This window comes from Patella vulgata, chromosome 2 (genome assembly GCF_932274485.2).
Source record: "Patella vulgata chromosome 2, xgPatVulg1.2, whole genome shotgun sequence".
Lineage (NCBI taxonomy): Eukaryota > Metazoa > Mollusca > Gastropoda > Patellidae > Patella > Patella vulgata.
In genome coordinates, this window is record NC_065880.2 from 8,608,186 (window position 1) to 8,631,565 (window position 23,380).

The 23,380-nt window shown below is 37.2% G+C and overlaps 1 protein-coding gene across 1 annotated transcript; it reads right to left on the minus strand.

The window, feature by feature from the left end:
• Window positions 1-548: 548 nt before the first annotated feature.
• LOC126809976 (uncharacterized) lies at window positions 549-23,379 on the minus strand. The gene is made up of 2 exons (XM_050534861.2): window positions 22,657-23,379; window positions 549-1,708 (listed from the first exon to the last, which is right to left on the minus strand). The coding sequence occupies exons 1-2, from the start codon at window positions 23,303-23,305 to the stop codon at window positions 1,155-1,157; spliced, it is 1,203 nt and encodes a 400-aa protein (XP_050390818.2). The 5' UTR covers window positions 23,306-23,379; the 3' UTR covers window positions 549-1,154.
• Window position 23,380: the final 1 nt, after the last annotated feature.

Consider the following 23,380-nt stretch of genomic DNA (forward strand, 5'->3'; position numbering starts at 1 on the left):
TGAATTGAGACAGGTTTGTCTTTTTTGGTGACTATGTCAGACCGGTGACCGTTAATTCTTTCCCTAAGTGCATTTTGAGTCTCCCCTACGTATTGCTTGTCACATTTTCTGCATGAGATTAGATAAATTATGTTTGAACTACTGCGTGAAAGTTGGTCTAATATTGGGAATTTTGTGCCAGATGTTTTGTTATGGAAATGGTCGGATATGTTTAAGATTTTGCATGTTTGACATCTTGGATGGCCACAAATTTTGGTTTTATGTGCTGATTGTATATTATTTGTTTCTTTGGCGGCAATCTCAGCTAGAGTGTTGTTTTTTATACGTCGTAGATAGCGTTTGGAGTATCCCCTTTCCCTTAGTTTGCTAAATACCAATGTACATGCTGACTCAAAGTCGGTCTTCTGAGTACATATCCTATGAAAACGGAGAATCTGAGATTTTATGATGCCAGAGAATGTATGTTTTGGGTGAAAGGAGCTTTTGAACAATAACTGATGTATGTCGGTTTCTTTGAAAAATACTTTAGTTTCCAATATTGGCCTGTGATTTTGGTGTTGTTACTTTTAAAAACGGTAGTATCAAGGAAATCAATTAACGTTAAACATCTTAACAGAAAAACATGGCGGTTATCAACAAACATGTGGTTACACATGTATCAAAAATATTCACTAGGACTAATTAATAGCTAAATTCTGGACAAGGATCCGTTCGAAAGAATGGATGACATAAATGACAAAAAGTGGATTATTGCCGTAACACTTGATATACCATATTTTTACACTATTTGCGTACAAGGGGCGGCCATTTTGTCCGTCCGGCAGTTTTGGTCCGATTTTCACGAAATTCAGGGGACAGGGGCGACGACAATATACGTCCACATTAAAATGTGGGTGTATAAAAACGTCAACGCTGACTGATTAATCAATGTCTGACGTCATAGAGTCAAAAGCCGCCCGTGCGACCCCTGGCGTGACCTTCCAGTACAACCAGTCAGATCTCCATGTAGTGTAGGCCATCGAAAGTATAAAAAAAACGAAACGAAATATAGATCTGTATTTTGATAAGATTAGATCATTTAAATATACCAGATGTTTTTAACTTTTTATTCAATCATTGTCTTTTTATTGTTCGTCCGTAAATTTTTATTATTGTCACCATTGCCCCTTTCGTTGTAATTCGGCTATATAATGAAGAAAGATTCTGGCCTTTAACATATTCACAGCTATACCGTGATGGCATCCATCGTGACTGGATACACCGTCAGTCATATTAAACGTATCAAAAACAGGTATTCCTAATTTCTCTAAACGAGGATTTAGCCATTCATTAAAGTGTAAACTCGGCTTATATAGTTGTAAGGGTAGAAAAGGATTTTTTAAAAGTCCGGGTGCATGAGCTGCTGCCCACACGAATTTGGGCCATACAGACTTTTTAGCATTATAATGCTCCAATATTGGATGGATATGATTATTCAGAATCTTTGTATAATTGTAGTTATCTAGGATTCCTAATCCAAGGACTATCATGGTTCTTGGTTTATCACGCAGATCATCTATAGCTCTATGAATTTCTTGTATCTGTGATGCTTGTGGTCTATAAATGAAGGTAATATTCACTGAACCATTGCAAACAATAGGGTTCGTCAAGATGTTTTTTTGACAATAGCCATGCATATTTCCCAAGTCGTGACATCTTTTTTTTGGCTCTGAAAAAATAACCCCAAATAATTAAGATAGTTATTTATACATATTTGATAATAATGGTTGTTACGTAAGCTAACAGTGAGGCTGATGTCCCCTGCCGCAATTCCAAAAAAATAGATGACACATATTAATTAATAGCACATTTATCTTTTTATAAAGTATCGAGCAATCAAACTGATTATCTATCCCAGTCTAAGCAGAAAATATCCAGGTACCGTTTTGAAGTACCTGGTAGTAAAACTATACACTAAGTTTCACCACTCTCGAAGTTATCTTGTCCCAAAGCATCGAGCTTTAGCGAAAATCGTTAATCATTGAACTCAGTCAGGACATTCACCTAATGAACATGTTTGCATCTATGAGAGTTTTCAAATATCTTTATAATTTAAACTTTTACAATATATGGGCACAATAGTGTAGAAAATGTTCACTTGCTTCAGTCTTTTTCATGGTCCTATTTTCGACCTTGCGTTTAGCACCGTTGGGGCTGGGACACGGCAATCCTTATGCAACCAAATCACAAAAAGATAAAATCTAGTTCTCAAAACGCCAGTTTGTTTTCTGCTTGATTACATCCCTCGGAGTAGGAAATCCATCACCGCATCGTCGGTGCGCGCTCAGCATAGCTAGTTCATTTCGTCTACATTCAGACGTGCTTGACCTCAACAACAGTTTTACCCGGCGAAGATCAAAGAAGGATCTCTCACACGCCACCCTGCCTACGGTAGGTGTGATAAAGATACGGAGAATTCTACGAATGACTGAAAAACTTTGTTTGGAGCACATGTGCAAAGTTTGTATAGGTGTTCTGTTCGAAGACGTTTGGTGCAGTACCAGCCATTTGGAACAATCAAAGTGCCGTTTCTCCTCAACACTGAGATATTTACTGTAATAGGATAGTATGGTTTGCTTAACTTCGTCTGTTAGATGTTGTGTGCTTTCGGGCAGTAGATACTGAGAAGCGTTCCTTCAGTCAGTGTAGTAGTCAATGCTGACTGACCCATTTTACCAACATTGGCCCGATTCATTTGACGGCCGGCCACTCTAGGTTTCGATATTGTGGTTCCAGCTGTATCACCAATAACACAGATTCTATGCCAAAGTTTATCCCAATCACCGTCGCGTCTTCTATCTCGTTCGAGTTTGATATCGTTGTAGGTTGCGACCAGATCACATTCCCGAGACTGGAGATTTTTAGTCACTGGGGCAAGATAGCTCAATACTTTTTGTACAGCTACCAACCCCACTATGAATTGGGAATCCTCAAGAACGCGTCTATATGTGTAGGCCTTAGTTCTAGCATATCCAGTACTTTGTTTCTTAATTTCAGTTAGAGCATCCAGGGTGGTCACGTAAAGCGGAAACCGTTTCTACTCTCGCCGACCACCGTGTAACGCAGAATTTTCGCACAGGCTGTTTGTTGGCCCCCCGTTGCAGCGAGGAAATAGATAGATCGTCATCGCGTTCATCGCCTGGACTTTCATTTGTCCATCTATCATCAATCATTACCGTCATCCTTTCAACGGTGTCGTCATCGAGTGACTTCCCAGATGCTTCGAAACAATTGCTTTTCGTTTTGCACTGGCCCCCTATAAAGTTAGTAAGCTTAGTAATAGAAATGGTTCCACTACTGATGTCTTCCGCCTTACTCCAGCCACAGAAGTGGCTCGTCCTACAGAGTTCCTTTGCGCAAGGTTTTTAGTGAAATCACTACAAAAAGGTTACTGGTCCATAGCTCCCTTAATTTACACATAAACTGACCCAAAACAGTACTGCACCTAGCTTAACATATAATAAATCAATTCCTATTGAAATAAAGGTGAAGCCTTACCGCATAATTATATGATTTGATGAAACCCAACTGCTACGCGAAATTTCAACTGGCTGGTGTCATGGCGGCTTGTGTAAAACGTCATTACAAGAAACATCGCTATGTAAATGTAGAACGCATAACCACAAAGAAAAACTGTTCGGTAAATATGTTAGTGGTCCAGTCTTCACTATTTGTCATAGAATTACTTATTTCAATACAAACTGTAATGATATGTATTGACAATTGTGCGTTTGAACCTATTTGAACTTGCGTAAGGATTCTTAGACTGTATCAATTGTAAGGTTAAACACACAGTTTAACGTTACAAGTATAGTAACTAGCTTAGTAAGTGTATCAAAAACATTCCGGACGGCGGGTACATTGGTACAGCTAGACGATATAACCAGATTCAGTACATATGCGCAACAACGGACGTACATCGCATTCGGATACAGACGGATTATTATAACATGTACGCCATTATCGCCCGAGTTCATACCACTGGCTCCGTCGTAGCTTTGAGAGGGTCATGGTGACTAAGTGCATTGGTCGAGAAAGTTCATCCAGATTTTCCGGCGTGGTCCCCTCCCCCCCTTGTAAGTGATGCAGGACGGAGGGCCTGGCAGCTGTCTAGTCGTTCGGATGGGACGAAAAACCGAGGCCACGTGTACACATTTGCGTGCACGTAAAAGATCCCATGACAGTTTGAATTCGATATATGAGTAGGCTGTATTGCCGCTGTCCGGGCAAAATTTCCCTCATAGCACACTGTATGGGGAATGCCCGTTTTCATTAGCCCAGTTCGGAGCAGAACAGTAGGACGTTAGACTTTCATTTCATTTCGTAGCTTTGGGCTACCATTTTATCCGTATTTAGGCCCCACTCTTGCATCTGCTATAGTACGTGCATCCATTTTAGTCAGAGGTACAAAGCCTTTCTCATCGTCATCGTCAAAGTACCTAACACATATTCTCATTTGTTCTATCCCAGCACAGTCTGTTGATTCATCTGCTTTCAAGCTCCATTCAACATTTATTGCAGACACGATTTTCTTCCTTATTAGACGTTCCGAAATTCCAATTCCTCGTTCTATTTATTCGGCAGTCAACTAGAGACGATCACAGGCAGAGCAGAAGAGACGCAGAGACCGGCGTAAGGACTCACCCGAGTTCAGCCAATGCCTTGGCAGAGGGGCAGAATGATGGATTTAATATTGTTAGATTTGTTCCTGCCGTAGACTAGTTCCTACACAATATCATTTTAGGGGCAGTAATTGGCCCCTTAGCGCTACTGATCATGTTCTTGTTGTTCTTGTTGGTGGCGCATTTCGAAAAAAAGCCTAAGGCTACGTCAATTCATGTACGATGGACATAAAATTAGCCATGATGGTTCCTTGGACGATTGTGCCTCAATTGACGGATTTCGCGTTTAGACATGACGTCACAATTCAAAGATGACGTCATACTCATTTTCTGGCCCATAGTACGCTACTATTTGTTATATTATGGTTGCACAAGCACCGCGGGGCCGTAGGCCATGTGTTGTATATATTTCTTCTGTGACTGAAACACAGGGTTAAATTTATTTTGTAATATGCTCTACTGATTAAGGTTATAGTTCATGTGATAATTACAAGGTTATTTCTTTTTCAAAATAACGGTGCGCGATTTGATTTTTTCTGAAAAATAACAAAATCAAAATAATTAACAACGCTATAGCTTTTCTCCTGGCTTGTATTCGGTCGGATTATAAAGAGAACCATCAATTAGATTTCTCGAACAGCATAAGATGGCGGCGGACGTCACCTGACAACAATCAGCCTATCGTAAATTACAACTTCGAAGAAATATAAACCTGTATTACGCGCAGATTATGTCAAGCAAAAGAAGTAAAATGTAACATTTGCATGGGATTTCGCTTCATCGTATGTTTGTCAATACCAGGAATGGCATTTAACCATTTTTGGACTTACAACCCTATTAGAAATTCATTATATCTGTTTGTTGCCATTCTTCGAAAAATCGTTGAATTAGTAACTGGTGATCCTTAAAAATCGTTTTACACATTCCAACTATAATTTTAACACAGAGATCTTTGATATGGTTGATCGCAGCAACGATTTGAAGAATCAGTAAGTGACGCAAAATATGAGTTATCCTTACTGTTCTGATGTAGAGAGTGATTTACACACAGTCGATTTTCAACTGAAGACGAAGTAGTGTTATACGAGACTGTGAGCTGATATCTGTTCGAAAAGAACTATTCTTAAAAGGGATTGACTGTCATGAGATAAGAGAAAGCGATAAAATAAACATGTTTTTATTAATTCTCTACTTATGGTGTAGTTTAGTTCCTGTTTAATTTATGCTCCTGTTTAATTTATGTAGCTGTTTTATATTTATGTTCCTGATGTAAATAAATTTTAGTTTTACAGAACTGATATTTAGACTGTTATCACTGCTAATAGTTTTACAGTATCTGTTATTTAATATGATAAAGTTCTCAATAACTTGTATCATATTAAGACCATAATTTATACAAGTAAAATATTTATTTAGATACATCGAACCAATTTGAACTCGATGTCTGCGAAATCTTTGAACCTCACGTTATTGATCTAAGATATAAACTGTGCTGTCCACTACATATATATACGTACATATTTGTACGTATTTAATTACGGACTAAATAATTTCCAGATGTAGTGATAATGCTTTTGATTAAATAGAATGTAATATGAAGGTATACATAAGGACCTGAGACAAGCGGAAAAAAGCAGAGGAGAACAAAGATCGGCCGTGGCTGAAGGGCGGAATGGTTGTCTTAATGTACCGTGTTAATGTTATTGTTATATTGCTGATGTAGTTTAGTTCCTGTTTGAGTTATGTTCCTGTTTTATTTATGTTCCTGTTTTATATTCTTTTTCCTGGTGTAAATAAATTTTATATTTGCAAAACTGATATTCAGTTATCACTAATAGTGTTACACTAACATTATGCAAAGATTTCGTTCCACTTGGTCTTGGAAACTTTTATGCTTGTTAACCAACATAATATCCAACAAGAAGGTTTAAGTCGTACTGAAATTTTGGATACCAGCTAATATCTTCCAGTCGCATACTATCTCCAAATCCATCGCGACTTTGCATGCTCTTGGACATACGCCGAAGTGAAGCACTTCATATCGCCACTATTATGCGAACAATTAAATATAGAAGACCCGTTACTTCTGAAGGAGGTGCTATGAGAGATTCGACCACTGACACTTTGATCGAATTGAAGAGACTCTTAATGGGAAAAAATACTACACATTCCATGGCTGCCGTTCTTTATCAACAGAATGATCTGGCGCCGATAAGAGGAGCCAGTCCGAAGACAGGTGCCCTTTGTCTGACTACAGCCGAGACGAAGCACTCCGAATCGGCCGCAACTCGCTACACACCGGAAGATACGCCTACGGGGACGAACCCTTTCGCACGACCGAGCCCGTCCTCCGAGAAAAACAAGTCCTTAATGCGTCAGGCCTCGCTCTTCATCGACGCTTTATTTAACGGTTTTCCATATGCAGACACTGTAAATGTTATGCCGGATGCTGCAATGGCAATATATCAAATGATGATATTTAAAACCAATCTGTTGGTTAAATTTATTCACTTAAATATCATTTAGAATATTGGAATTTCGTAAAATAACAAAAACACTCTGATTTTAAGTTTCTTTGTGCACTCTTTATATGGTATAAACCATATTTTATTACTCTCTAAATATAATAACTATATTAATCCGTTGCAATGGATTATTCAAAATCAAAATCTGTGTTTTTAAAATAAGGATTCCGAAGTTTAGTTAACAAATTACCTTTTAATTGGCACTCTCATGACAATATGATAACAATGACGTCACTATTACATCATAATTACGTCATACATGCAAATTTAAAAGTTTTGACCAAAAATATGACCTGGTCACCCATTATTCTTTCAGATGATAGTAAATGAGTTTCAAGTTTGTTCAGCATCAAAGAACAAGAACCAAAAATCTACCCCTACCCCCCATCAAATCTAGTATAGTTAAAGAAATCCCGACCATTGGTAAAAGTGCAAAAAAATATGTATTGGGACATGTTGAAAATTTGCCCAAGAACCAGTTTTGAGTTCTGGTGATGTGACTATCAAAAAATATCCAAACTGTTTTGTTCTACCTCGGGTAGGGGTATCTCGCCATTTAAGCCCGTTTTGGGCCTTGGCCGCTAGCCTAATAGTTTAAGTTCCCGTATTGTTGTTGTATGTATGTAACTGTAGCTGTTATATATACCTGATGTAAATAAATCCTATATTTAATTACTAAATTGGTCTACTGTTATCACTAAGATAGTGTTACAGATATCTGTTATGGTGCCATCATCCAACGAGTCCCCTGTAGACTTTCAGAACAAAACCCTATTATGTTCTATACTGATCCCTGGATTGAGAGACCCCCTGCGGCGATCAAAGGCGTACGGGCTCGATAAATGTTAGCGGGCAGAACCTGAAATGCCCCAAAAAATTAAATTAATTTCGGGTTACCAATGGAAGTGCCGCTCGTCTGCGAGAGACGAAGGAGCAGAGCTTAACGTTTAGGACATCCCCTCCCCCTTAAAGATAATTTGTAAAATATGACGGCCGCAGACACGATTTAAATATCTGGGTCAATAGACGTGGTGTAGAAAATTCTAGGTACATTATTGGCAATAGGAGGGATTTCTTGTTATGACTTGTTTGTGGTATAGGACGGGATTTATTTTTTTAATTATAATCACAATGTTACACAATAAATTATACCCCTCTCCCTACTGAGAATTGTAATTAAAGAACGTAATGATATCTTAGTTTATATTATGTCTGTAAATCTACCTTGGAGGTATGTGCAACCGTATGACACCTTAAATTTATTAATATGATTATTTCTACAAAGATCCAATTATAGTCTTTATTTACACACTGTTAACCAGCCATTGGTGTTTTAATGTCAATACATCATATAGTTTATTCAGTTCGACGTAAGATTTAAAATGAATAGATACAGTTGGTTTAACTTGAGTGTAGATATCAATCATCTTAGTTGCATATATATCTCCTTGCAGTTGCATCATATACCATTTGTTATGTTCATATTGTCTTACGTATTTGTCAACATCAAGGTGAGCTTGTTCTATTGTTCCATTTGTCTATTCAGATTTGTTCAAATCAACGCGGTACTGGCATTTTTCCGATAAGACCGGCGATAATCTCGTAAGATTTGACTTTTACTATGTCTTTTAAATGGATGTCGATGTCTTTGAATTAAAGGTCACCGTCGAGTGCAGAAATCATGAAACACGCCGTCGTGGGATTTGTTGGGCCTGTCTCTCCCACAAAATTGATGAAAATTACAAGCCGGAAAACGCGTCTTCTTACTACGTAGTTCAGACGTCAATACAGCAGCCTGAAAGTGGTGCATTAAATCAACAAATCAATCAACCAGGCTGTTGTCGTTGCATTCACATGTCACCAGAAATTTCACTGATGAAACAAATATGCCCAAAACCCATGTCGCGCTTAGAGCAGCGTGGCGATACACACTTTTTATTTTAATTACACTGATTTTAAATGTCTTATCCATAAGTCAATTTAAAGAAATTTCGATTCCAGAAATATTGATGATACAAGTTAATGATCGATGACCGAAAACTGTCACAAATTCCGGAATGGCTCTAGACCAAAAAGTCATGGAATTTCGAGCACTTTATTTTGCCGGCTACACATTGGCATTACGGCCTACTCTCTCTTATATCGAATTCAAAACTGTAATGGGAACCTTAATGTGCACGCCAATATGTGCACGGGATTTCGACTTTTCGTCCCATCCCAGCGACTATAAGTTGCCCCTTGCCAGGTTTTCTGTCCTGCACCACTGACAAGGGGTACCAAGCCGTAAACTCCCGATGAACTTTCTCGTCCAACGCAAGGATCAAACACTGAACCCCCAGGTAAGCAAGCCAACGTCTTATTCAATGAGCCACCGTGTCTCCTAGCTATAGATGAACGCTGATGTACAGTTTCAGTTTGGGTGAAGATGTGTTCTTTTATAGAAATTGTACAGCGGTTCGTGGTTTCCAACAGTTTTCCAAGCGCAGTTACAATACAATTTGATAATGACGTCACAATGAGAACGACGTAATTCCGTCACAATGAGAACGACGTAATTCCATCAAAATGACGTTACGACGTCATAATAAGGTCGTAGGTAAAAAAAATTGTTGGCATTTTTGAACTCGCGAGTATCGATTTCCTATAGGCAGTTAATACATTAATACATTTATTTACACTAAAGTCAACCGATTCGGAGATTTCAGCTATTTTCTGGTGTTAACTATAGGGCAATATCGCCTGTCTACTTGTACTTGTCTTTGTTGTGGATTTTACGAACTCAATCTATCGAATGAAGAGAAAATAAATGGAAATTATGCCTGACCAGAAAGAAATGGATATAGAGGTTGAAATTGAAAATGGTAGTATAAAGTCCTAGCTTAATAAGATATGTAAACGGCTAGATAATATCGAAGTGCATATGGAAAAGATTGATGACATTCAACTTTCTTTGCATAACATTTGTACAAAAGTAGCAAACCTTGAAACTATTATTCTACAAATTCAAGTAAAAAGTCAAGAATTAGAAAGTACTACTCGGAGAATTAACAACATGTGTTAAGAAGCTCACCAACAAATCACTTTAAACAAAGAACAGATTAAGAGTATCCAAGTGCAAGTGAACTCATGTATTGAAATCTTCCCTTCAGTCATAGACGACATTACAACCCTGATTAAAGATCGCGGTGAAATTAAAGACACACTATTAGATCTACAGTGTAGATCAATGAAAAACAATCTAGTTTTTAATGGTTTAAGAGAACCAAATCCGAAGACACTGAAGCTAAATTAAGAGATTTTCTCAACCGTGAATTAGGGATACGCCATTGTGTGGAATTCGGCAATGTGCACAGATTTGGCAAAATCATGAATGGTAAACATCGCCCGATCGTAGCACGTTTCATCTACTACAATGATCTCAGAGAAATAAAGAAACGTGGATACAAACTTAAAGGTACGCCTTACGGAATCGGTGAACAATTCCCTGTAGGTATCCAATAGAGGAGGAAACAGTTATACCCCATAGAAAGACGCTTTCTGTGGTCAGAACACCGCACACGTCTCGTAAGAGATAAGCTTTTCATAGACGGCCGGCTATACGCAGATGAAACCAGGGGCCTGTTTCACGAACTTTTAACTAAGATAAAATCCAAATTTTAGTAATTTGATTGGATAATATTAGATTGATTTTAGTGCTTAGCCAATCAAAATTGAAGTATCTACTAAAATCTGGATTTTATCTTTAGTTAAAATTTCGTGAAACAGGGCCCAGTTCATTAGAAATGTTAGACGAAACTCCACGAAGTAATCTATCGGCCATAAAGCTACACAGAGTTCTGAGAGCAACCGATATTATCAACCACCCAAGCGAGTCCGCTACGGACCGACGCCGAGAGACTGCGACAAGAGATAGCATAGAACGTGTTGGGGAATACAATTAATGTAGTATCTTGGAATATTTGTAGGATAAAGTAATTGACTGTGAGTTCGTTAATATTATATATGTCAGTATGATATTGTATGTCTATTCGAATGTTGGATAAAACCATAAAACCCGAAGATAATCAATATCTAGAGTTAGATAATTATACATATTATTGTATACCCAGGGTTAAAGCAAAAGGCGGTGGTATAGTCATATTTATTAAAACCTTAATTAGTAGGTATTGTTAATTTTAGAAACCAAAGAAGACAGCATCGTTGTACTAGAAGTATCTCGTAATAAAGAATCACACGATAAATTATATTTGATAGCTAACTATTTCCCACCACTTAATAGTGTCTTCTATGATAAATGTGATGTAGATCTATTTACTTGTTCAGCAGATTGTATACTTAAATATAAATCAAATGGAACCATTGTTTGCTTCGGAAATTTTAATAGTAGAACGAGTACTAACAATGATTACACTGAGCTGGACTGTTTGTCTAAAACATGTTTAGATAATCTGTCGTCAGTCATAACATACACACCTGATATATGTACTATTAGTAAGCGAAATAACACCGCCCCAAATGTAAATCAATTTGGTAGAAACTTACTTTCTTTGTGTAAAACAACCGGTCTGATAATTGTGAATGGTCGACATGCTGAAGATAAAAGTGGGGCAATTACATTTTATAACACTAGAGGCACAAGTTTAATAGACTATGTCTTATGCGATGAGAAAACGTTTTCTAAAATATTGTCATTCCAGAGTGGTATGTTTAACCAATACTCTGACCACGCACCTGTAAGCTTCACAATTTGTAGCCCGGTTGACACAAGAAATATTGTTTATAATAATGTTTATAACATTGATTGTATAAATTCTGATAACAATTATGGTATAAATTCTGATAATACTGATTGTATAAATTCTGACAACCATACAAACTCTAATTTCAGATGGAATGAGGAAAATTCAGTCCATGTTGTTAATGCTGTTAGTTATTAATTTAATAAGTTGTTTGAACTATGTAAAATTGAAAACCGCGATCAACGTAGCATAAACAACTCGATTGAAAAGTTTTCAGGGGCGCTTGTTAGTATTATACATCCTTTCTGCAGTGAAATTAAAATCTGTAGGTCCCACAAAGTAATTAAAAATAAAAGGTCCTCTGCTAAGTTCGACTAACCGTGGTTTTACGAAGAATGTAAACAGCTATTTAAAGAATATAAAAATTCACTTCATGCATTTAATATGTATAAGTCATATGAAAATCATTCGACTCTTGTTACCAACAAAACAAAATAAAAGAGAATTGGGCGCACGTTAAAAAAATAGATATAAATTACAACAAGGAAATATGTTGGATTTTTTTAAGAAAATATAACCCCAGACAATTTTATAAATATTTTAAAAGGGCTGGTAGATCCGTACAATCAAATTTGTCTACTGAAGAGTTTTATTCACATTTTTCAAACCTATGTTCCACGAATGCTAAAGTCAACGAAACAGTAGAGGAAAATATGAATAAATATGAAAATCATCTCACTTACGTGAATACACAAGAGCTAGATTTAGAAATATCTTCTGCAACTGATAACTTAAAGACTAATAAATCGAGTGGATTAGATGAAATATTAAATGAGTTTCCAATTAAATGTAAAATGACCCTGATGCCTTGTCTTAAGGATTTATTTAATAATGTTTATGATTCGGGCTATTTTCCCACAAGTTGGTCGATAGGCTCTATTGTTAGGGTGACCCACCATAAATAAATATCTCCATATATCTCGACAATTTCGCCACAATATTTATATATATGCCAGGCCTCAAATCAGTTTCACACAATTATAGTCACTAAATAAACGATCATGTTGTACTTAATAAGCTATGACCATTAATCATCTATAAATAATAGACTGAAAACTGGTTCCATGTGTCGTCCATAACATCCAGACACTCTTGAGTAAAAAATAGGTTACGTGCCCTTGTTTTGAAATTAGTCTCGCTTAACCAGTCTATCGACCATTCAAGGGCTGATTGACAGGTCGGGATAATCAAGACTACTTTTTTACGAAACATAACAGAAAGCTAGAACAAGAAATTGAATTTAGAAATGAGCACGTTAGCTAGATTAACAATTGTTTTAAGAAGCTTGTAAAAGTAAAATGAAACTACTGCTAGTATCATGTTCCTTTCTAACCCGAGTGCTTCAGAGATATTATTTGTACTAAACCAAAAGATGCTGCTCTGAACGGTACAGTTAATGATAAAGCGATTTAAAAAATGAAACGAACGTAATTTCTAAATCTGCTGTAATAACCAAGAAGCTTAATTTTACTGCTATTCAAAATCGTCAACAATAATTTTTTTACGGCTGTAATAGTTGATAGACTTGTAGAGAATTGCACGTGCCATGGCTATTTATAGTATCATACTGTCAGAAAGATGGCCTCGACACGGTGAATGTGCACGCTTCAGTGGTAGTCTCGAACTATCAGCGGTTGACTGTATTTCTGTAGGTGCATGGGCCACCCTACTATTGTCCCAATCTTTAAAAAGGGAGATGTAAACGACGCTGACAACTATAGAGGAATAACGCTACTCGGTTATTTTAACAGATAATTGTCCATCAATTAATTTACAAATGATCAATTTATTTTTATTAATGTACGCAGATGACATGGTTTTATTTGCAGAAACTCCTGAAGGTTTACAAAAATTATTAGACTCACTCGAAAGTTATACCTATTCGTGGGACTTAACCGTGAACATTGAAAAAATAAAATTATGATTTTCAGAAACGGTGGTAAAATAAGAGAAAACGAAATCTGGTTCTATAAAAATAATGTTTTAGAAACTGTCATTGAATTTAACTACTTAGGTGTACTTTTAAATTATAATGGTAAATTTAATAACACGCAAAAAAGCTTAGCGGACCAAGGGCGTAAAGCTCTTTTTAGCTTATCAAATACTTGTAATAAAAACCATTTTAACATAGAAACAAAATTATCAGTCTTTGAAACATACGTCAAAAGTATTTTAAATTACGGTGCCGAGATTTGGGGTACACATTTGGCTAGCGATGTTGAAAAATTACATTTATTTTTTTGCAAAAAAACTACTTGGAGTCCGAAAAACAACTTGCAGTAGTATGTATGATTTATAATGAACTCGGTAGATACCCTTTAATTTTAGATATAAAATGTAAGATTTTTAAATATTGGATTCGTCTACGTAACACCGATAATGTTATTCTCAACTCCTGTTATGAAGATATGATTTTAAATAATGACAGTTGGATTAAATTTATTAAAACTGAATTAGATAGAATCGGTCTTGGATATATATTGCTATTAAAAGAAGTTAACAATGATACGTTCCAAATTATAAAAAATAGGTTATTTGATATCTTTGCCCAAGAAAATATGGAAAAAATAAAATCGTCCGCCAAAGGTATAATTTATCAACATTTAACCGTTAACTTTACGCTGCAGAGCTATTTAAAAAAAAGCGTTAAATCTATTTTCCTTAAAACTATAAGCAAATTCCGAATATCCGCGCATAATTTAAATATAGAAGTAGGCCGATACAATAGAATAGAACGTAGTGAAAGAAAGTGCACACTTTGTAACTTGAACGACATAGAAGACGAATTTCATTTTATTTTAAGCTGTCCTTGCTATAATGAATTGCGTCACCAATTTATCAAACCATACTTTTTACGAAACCCTAATATATTTAAATTAATTCAGTTATTAAGTACAACTTCAACATCTGAAATACGGAACCTGGGCAAATTTCTCATTTCTGCAGATAAGAAAAGAATCACTCCATTAATTAATAATTAAACTTGCCACATTACCGGACCTAACTAAAATGTACACCCCCCCCCCCACACACACACACACACACCCTTTGATTTGACTGTTTATTTTGTTATTTTTTCTTCTTTGTTTTCCTTTTTTTATGGTAATAATCTAGCTTATTTTCCGCCTTTTAAAGTAATTTTAGAAGTTCGGATGATTTTATGAAGCTTATAATAATTACTGCATTTTTCCGTCATGTTTAAATTTAGGCTAGCAATTTAATACAATTTATTTACACCCCATCCCCATACTTTTTGTCTATTTGTATTTAATGGACATGTGTATAGTGTGTTTGTGTATATGTAATTATAATGTTTGTATTTACTTGCCGTGTATATATTGTGTTGGTGTATATATGTTATCTGATGAGTCAGTAGACTTAAAGAATTGAATTGAATGGTCCACTGGCGGCCATCTTAGATTTATGTTAATTATGCAAATTTGACCACGACCGATAATGGCCGCTTTTGTTATGGAAGTACTAGAGACCTGAACAGTTCCCAAAGAAATGATTTCTGTTGCAATTTGTTCCAAGTGCAAAGTTACAACTCATTTACAGGCGCCATATTGTGTCCCAACTATAACGCCATAACAACTATGACACCATGGCGTCTTATAGCCTTATTTAAAGATACATTATGGGAGATTCGATAACGAGTTGGCAGTTCTCACTATAATAATTAAAAACTAGATAACCTGATGGCAATTTGCTGAAAATTTCATTCAAATTGATCCACTATGAACCAAGAACTAAGCGAATGAAATTTCTGCATAGCCTCGGTCATCATTACAAAAATCAGTACGATAAACAGCATAGTCTCGATTATCCACTTAATCGTTTAATCGAGAAGGAAAGTTATGCAGTAAATCGGCTCACAATCCACTAAGAACGCAGGCTAGCGATGCCATCTAGAGTTGATTATGGTCTGGATAGGTTAATTAATGTCTAATTAATAATTAAGATAACATTTCAGGCCTAAAGAAAGACCTGCAATAAGCACATTTAGCTCTTGCATAATGTATGTTTAACAAAACGTTTTATTTATTTGTTTTTTCTTGGTATAACGTTTTACGGGCTACAATTTATCCTAAACAAATTACAAAAGAACCCAATGTAGTTTGTTTCAATGATAAATATGTTAGACAAAATCATACTCAAAATCGGCCAAGGCAAAAGGAAATGATTAACAGAATTCAATTTGGCGTTCTTCGGGACTTATCGGAGAGCGATATTTCTTTTTAAATTCCTTAAACATGGAGTGGTTATGCAAACGAAATGTGTCGTAAAATCGATTTTGACAAACATCAATTAAAAAAGTGTATTTTTTATTTGGTGGCGGGCATTTCTTTCAAAATGACTGCCAAATTTGGTAGTATAATGCCATTAAAAAAATTAATTTGGTAATAAAAGGGCAGCGATAATCTCAAAAATTTAATTTCGAGAATTCTTGATGGTAGTAATTTAAAACGGCTGGCAAACTGGAATCCAAAATGGTGAAATTTTAATTAATCGTCATTTTTTTTCTGTTGGCTATGGCTTGTAATCTGTCGTATATATGGGGTTGGTGGTTATTGGCTATGGCTTGTAATCTGTCGTATATATGGGTTTGGTGGTTATTGAGTTCTATTTAATAAAAAATTATGAATGGTCCAGATGATGTAAATATAAAACGACAAAATGGCAGTGCCTGTCCTTGTCGATATTGGTTGTAAAATGTTTTTTACGGTTACTGAATTCAATAATGGGTTCAAAACATCAAATTTTGCGTAAGCTAGAAACACCAGGAAAAGCAGAGAGAGGGAGAGAGAGAGAGAGATGGGGTTTAACGTCCACTCGACAAAAACTAGATCATTTCGGGACTAACATATGGTTTAATTTTATTTCAATAATTCGTTTGCGCGTAGGGGTCTTTAGCAGTGTGGGGAAACCGGAGGACCCGGAGAAAACCCACATGATATATGTTTGATACTGATTGAGCATTAGAACAACGTGATTCTTTTCATTGGAAATGGGGCGCACATACCGAAAGGAGTCGGACAAACTCTAAACCAACTGTGTCCCCTTCACTGAGCCCCTTCAATGTATCTACCTGTGGAATAACAAGTACATAATTTGGATCTGTTAAATTTGTGCGGTTTATATATTAGACAAATTAACATTATTATTTATACATAGGGTGGGAGTGATAACGTTTTACCCCCCCCCCCCCAACCCCCCAAAAAATTACAAAAGACACCAGGAAGTTTCGGAGAGCGATATCTCGTATCACATGCCACTGATAAAACATATGCCCGAAACACATGTCATGCTAGACACCTTTTATTTAAATGACGCTGATTTTACATTGATTTTAAGTTAACAAATTCAATTTTCGAGAAATTGATGATACAATTAATGATCGATGACCGAAAAGTGACACACAGTCCGGAATGGCTCCAAACTAAAAAAAATCATGGAATTTCAGGCACTTATTTTGCTGGCTAGAAGGCAAAACGGTTTTATCTCCCAAATTACTACATGTATTTAAATTTTGATTTTCATTTTACCCGTCTGCACAAAAAATCTAATTTTTAAAAGCGTATGCAAGTTAAATATATATATTTAATGGCGCTTTTATCTGGTGTATCCTTTGTTTCATTTTCTTATGAATGAAACTATATACTAAGCAGTAAAAGAAACGTCAGGTTGGTATGTTACTCTGGATAGACACATTGCATAAAACTTGCCAAATATTTTTATTGTATATTCGTGACCCCATCCCCAAATTTACCTGAGCAATAAGGCCCTTGGAATACTCGGCGCTGGCCAAACTACCCAATCCGTTGCCAATCACTACCAGGTCAATGTTCGGACGATCTACAGGCTTCAGGGACGCTTTCGGGCCACCAACACCACGGATGATCGCCCCTGAACTGGTCGACCAAGGGTTACCACAAGGCTACCATGTTGTGCGACAGCACGCGCAGAATCCCATCACACAGGCATCTGAGACAGCACGCCAGGCAGTGAGAACACATGGAAGACCCATCAGTACCGATACAGTGCCAGAGGCGTAGCCGTGAAATATATATTAGGGGGGGGGGGGCGCAAATGAAATTATATGTAATGTTGACAATTTGTTGACTATCTTTGTAGCGCGATAGGGAGAGTGGTTTGGGGGTGTGGCCACCCCCCATAAAAAAAATGTTTAAAGTTTCAGTCTTCTGTAAACACTGTTTTAGCTTACGAGGTTAAACTAAAACATCACACCAATACAATGTTTATCATGTTTAAGTCAGGGGGTGCCGCATTCATATTTTTTTTCAGGACTTTTACATATTGAATGTTACGCTTGAGTTATGGACAACACGACAAAGAGAGTTTAGTAGGGGAATTTGTATGAGGAAGATGAAAATGAAATAAACACTTGATCACATAACTTTAGTTTATGAGGATGCATATTTGACAATGACCTCGTTTACTACAATACTATTATATATGTATGTTACAGTCAATGTCTACAATCAGGTAATGTGTACAATACCTGAAATAACCAGTCAATGTGTACATTGCCTATTGAGGCCAGTCAATGTGTACATTGCCTAATGAGGCCAGTCATTGTGTACATTGCCTAAAATTTCCAGGCATTGTGTACATTGCCTGATTAATAAGCCCAATTATTGTACACATTGACTGATTGTTGAAGAGCGATTATTGAGAAGACTAGATTACCACAGGTTTCGTTCTGTGATCACATAGGCTTCATTTCATATAAAAGATACTTTAATAGGTTCTTTGTCGGTTAATATGATTAACTATATTCACCACGCATCTAATAATTGATAACAATTATAAATGGCTTCATATTGTACAAAATATTGAACTGAAATACCGTCAAAATTAGCTATTGTACAATGAATAATATACAACAGAGCATCAACAATCACAATAAATCAATCCTGGCTAAAAGTGATTCAAACTCAAATAACGAAAAATTTAATTGTAGAAATCGTGGCAGTTGCCCCTTACCAAAAACGTGTTTGACAGAGTCAGTAATATACCAAGCGATAGTCTCCGCTAACAACAAACCAGAAAAAAACCTATGTAGGCCTCACGGGGGGGCCCTTTTTAAAACTAGATTTAATAACCACACTTATTCTTTTAGAAACACTAAGCTGAAAAACTGCACGGAATTAAGTAAATACATATGGAAACTTAAAGACGATAATATAAATTACAGCATCACATGGAAAATTTTAAAGAATTTCAAACCATACAGCCCCCCACAAATAGATGCAACTTATGCTTATGGGAGAAATACTTTATTATTTAAATAGAAGAAATGAGCTTGTTTCTACATGCAGGCATCTTCATAAATATTTACTGCAGATCTTTAAACTATAGCACATCATTTTGTTGTATTTTGCTTTATATTCTAAGTAACCAAAGTATGTTTTTATAATTGCCTTGTTCCGCCAGTTAACTTTAATGTAAATTGTGTCAATAGGTCATACCCTATAAACTACATATACTAAATTTACTAGTCGACAATATTTAAAGCTTGGTTCATCTAAGACACAGATGTTTTAGTAGTTATAATTCAGTAATATCTTTCCTAAATAATTTGTTATGTTTTGTTGTATACTGTTGACGTCACGCCCGTCAACCGTTGTTACCATGCCTCGTGTAATCAAACTTCATTTGTATTTTTCTTCTGATGAGTGTGGAGTACCACATGAAACTTTAAGTAAAGAACTTACAGATTTCATAATTTTAATTATATATATATATATATATACAACATTGACATTTACAAGAATGTTGTATAGATATTTAAAGTATTTTGTACATTTTCTGTATTATAAATGGATTTCAAAAAGTAAACATAAGTGTTTGTTTATTAACATGCAACGTTTCGACGATGATACTCTCTTCTTTATCAAGCATCATTTGGGGGGGGGGGGTGGATGGCTGAATGGTTAGCGTGCGCGCGCTGTATCACAAAGTCTGTCATTGAGTCGACTGGCGTGGTTTCGAATCCCCAGTTGTACGTGGCAAGGAGTAGGGTCGCCTGTCAAACCTCGTGGGTTTTCTCCGGGTCCTCCGGTTTCCTCCCACTGCTAAAGACCCCTACGCGCAAGCGAATTATTGAAATAAACCATATGTTAGTCCCGAAATGACCTAGTTTGTGTCGAGTGGACGTTAAACCCCATTTCTCTCTCTCTCTCTCTCTATCAAGCATCATTTGCTTGATAAAGACGAGAATATCATCGTCGAAACGTTGCATGTTAATAAACCAGTGATTGTTATTCCATAAATAGTGTTAGTGTGTTACTGTTCAATGCCACTTAAAGAAGATAAGTGTTTGTGTTTTAATTTGTACATTGTTTTATACAGATAGAATCTTAACTAATCCTAATTATTGTTGTAAATAAATAGGAGTTAGGGTCTACTATGTAAATGTGTGGGGGGGGGGGTCTAAGTATATTCAGAATGGGGGGTTGCCCGGACCCCCCTCCCCCCTTGTGTAACGCCCATGTACAGTGCGGCGACGTCTCGCCAGAGAGAACATCCATTGCCGTAGATCTTACCGTGGACCTATCCTCACTCCTCGCCATCGACTGGCGACACAGGCAATGGAGAAATGTTCTGTTCACAGATGAGAGTCGGTATTGCGTATCAACTGCAGATGGCAGTGTGGGTGTGGGTCCAGGTGCCAATGACGTTCATCAATCGCCTGGTCCACGCCATGTACAGACGCTGCGCTGCTGTTATTGACACTCGCGGTGGACACGCCAGATACTGATGTATAGACTGTGTAGATGCCGAGCTGGTGAAGACTAGTTCCACGATGTTCACTTCACTAAAATATTCACATGACACCGCTATTAGTCCCTTTTTCAGCTCACCGTTCCATATGCGCTTGAAAACCCGTGATATGTCTAAGAAACACGATACTGTAAACAATAACAACTATTAATTCACCGTCACATAATATTACACAAAAGTTCACAGCTTGCAGGTCACATTTTATATATACATAGATAATGAAATGTCCAACATAGCGAAACGGAATGCGTCTACGTCTGCATCTGCGTCTGCGGTAGAAAACATTACGCTGTCACCAGCTCACATCACACACTGCCAGCTTCACTTGCACATGTTCTCAACATCCGCTCGGTTGCTAAGCAATTGACTCGATTTACTAGACACTAGCTACTATTCTACATGATGCTAATTAGATTCGATTAAACGCTCATTTAACCTAATATTCTGCATGTAGGCACTGACACATTATATTGCCATATATAGATTTTGAACATTACAGAATGTGAACCGCCTCTAAACCTTCTCGTAATGTCTTGGAATTGTGATGAATTAATCACTAATGTGTCAGAACTACAGTGTAAGAACTACATGGTAAGGGGATTTGGAAAAGATAAAATTCCACTTCCTTGCTGTGTAATTTCATTAGCCGGATGGCTCTAGATCCCCATGACCTTCCGGGGCCTAGGCGGCCCCTGGGCCCTCGCCTAAAGTCCTAGGATGGTAGCCCCCCCCCCCGATCAGAAATTGTTTTCGCCGGCCCTGGAGCTAAAAAGTAATAAAAAATGTGACAGGCTTATGCCTCACTCCATATAAATAGCAATTCGTAATTTGTATAGTATTGTTGGCGGCGCCCCCAAACAAACCGTCCGAAACACCACGTGGATATGGCGATCAGAACTAGAATCTCTAATAATGTCATTTGGGGGCGGCGCCTCCCCTCCCCCCAAAGACCGATAAAAAGGCTCCATCAGATGTGGATAGGGCGACCAAAACGAACCCTCTAATGTTATGTGGTTACGCAGGCGCGGATCTAGAAAGGAGTGATAGGAGGGGCACTTCGCCTATTGGTGGCGATTGGACCAGGGCAAACGAATCACGTACGACCGACTGATCATAATCAAGTGTATTATTTTATAATTGAAAGGTTGTCATTTTTGGTGGGGGGGGGCGCCTTATTTTTTGGGGGTTGTAATGTAACCCCTGCACCCTGGTAGGTATGGTCCTGAGTGGGAGGAAACCGGGGGACCCGGAGAAAACTCACGGGGTTGGACAGGCGACCCTATTCCTTGCCACGAACAACCGGGTATTCGAAAGGTTGTCATTTTTTTTTTTGGGGGGGGGGGGGCGCCTTATTTTTGGGGGGTTGCAATGTACCCCCTGCACCCCTTTAGGTATGATCATGAGTGGGAGGAAACCGGGGGACCCGGAGAAAACTCACGGGGTTGGACAGGCGATCCTATTCCTTGCCACAACAACCGGGGAATCGAAACCCCGCCAGTTGACTCAATGACAGTCCTTATGACGCAGAAAGATGCAGCAACAACACAATACGTGTAAATAAACACCATATCTGTATTGAATTCACAAAGACTTTAATGACAGTGGCAATAACGCCGCAGATGACTACACAAACGACACCAGCAAATTAAAAAAAAATCCAAATTAAAAATAAAAAAAAAATATGTAGAGTGTTTACAGATAGTATAAATGGATAGACCGGCGGGCGGACGGACCGACCGATATACCAGACGGCAATCAAATGTCTCCCAACATAATATGTGGAAGTAAAAATAGTTACCTGTAATATTGTAAACCACTGCATGGGTTAAATCAAACATAATATGTGGAAGTAAAAATAGTTACCTTTAATATTGTAAACCACTGCATGGGTTAAATCCCCCCTTAATATCATAGTTAAAGCCATAAACATCTGTCTAACGAAGGAATTTCCACTCCAGAATATGGTAGAATTATGGAGTAAACGACATGCTGTGGTAGAATCAAAGTCATCAACTTGACAACCGGGATGTGATGGCACCCAGGTAGAAGATTCGGCTGAAATACGTTGTCTTAGATCATAACATTCCTCACATTTACAGTCTTCAATAGATTTAGACACACAATAACCATCATAACAACATGGCGTAGGTCCTTTAGGGTTACATAATGCCCTAAAATTAGCTCGCATGAAATTCACGTTACCACATTTACCATCCTTTCTTTGATAACTTTCAGGCATATGCCGAATCCGCGCATTCTCGATTCTAAATCTTTTGACCAGTATTTCCACCAATTCCCGCGTAAAGTGAGGTAACGGCTTCCAATAACCACGTGTCATATGAGAAAACACCCCAGGACATACTGTATCCTCGCTAGTATATGTCGAACTGTTACAGATAAATCCTAATCGGGATAAAGTGTCATAAGGCGAAGTATAAATAATGAATATGATATATATAAAGGAAACCACAATTAAAATAAATAAAATCCGATATCTTGTATTAACAGTCATATTGATGTGTCAGTCAATCGACAATGCACAATTTACTGACCTCAAGACGAAAGATGAAATTGAGTAAGTGGATTC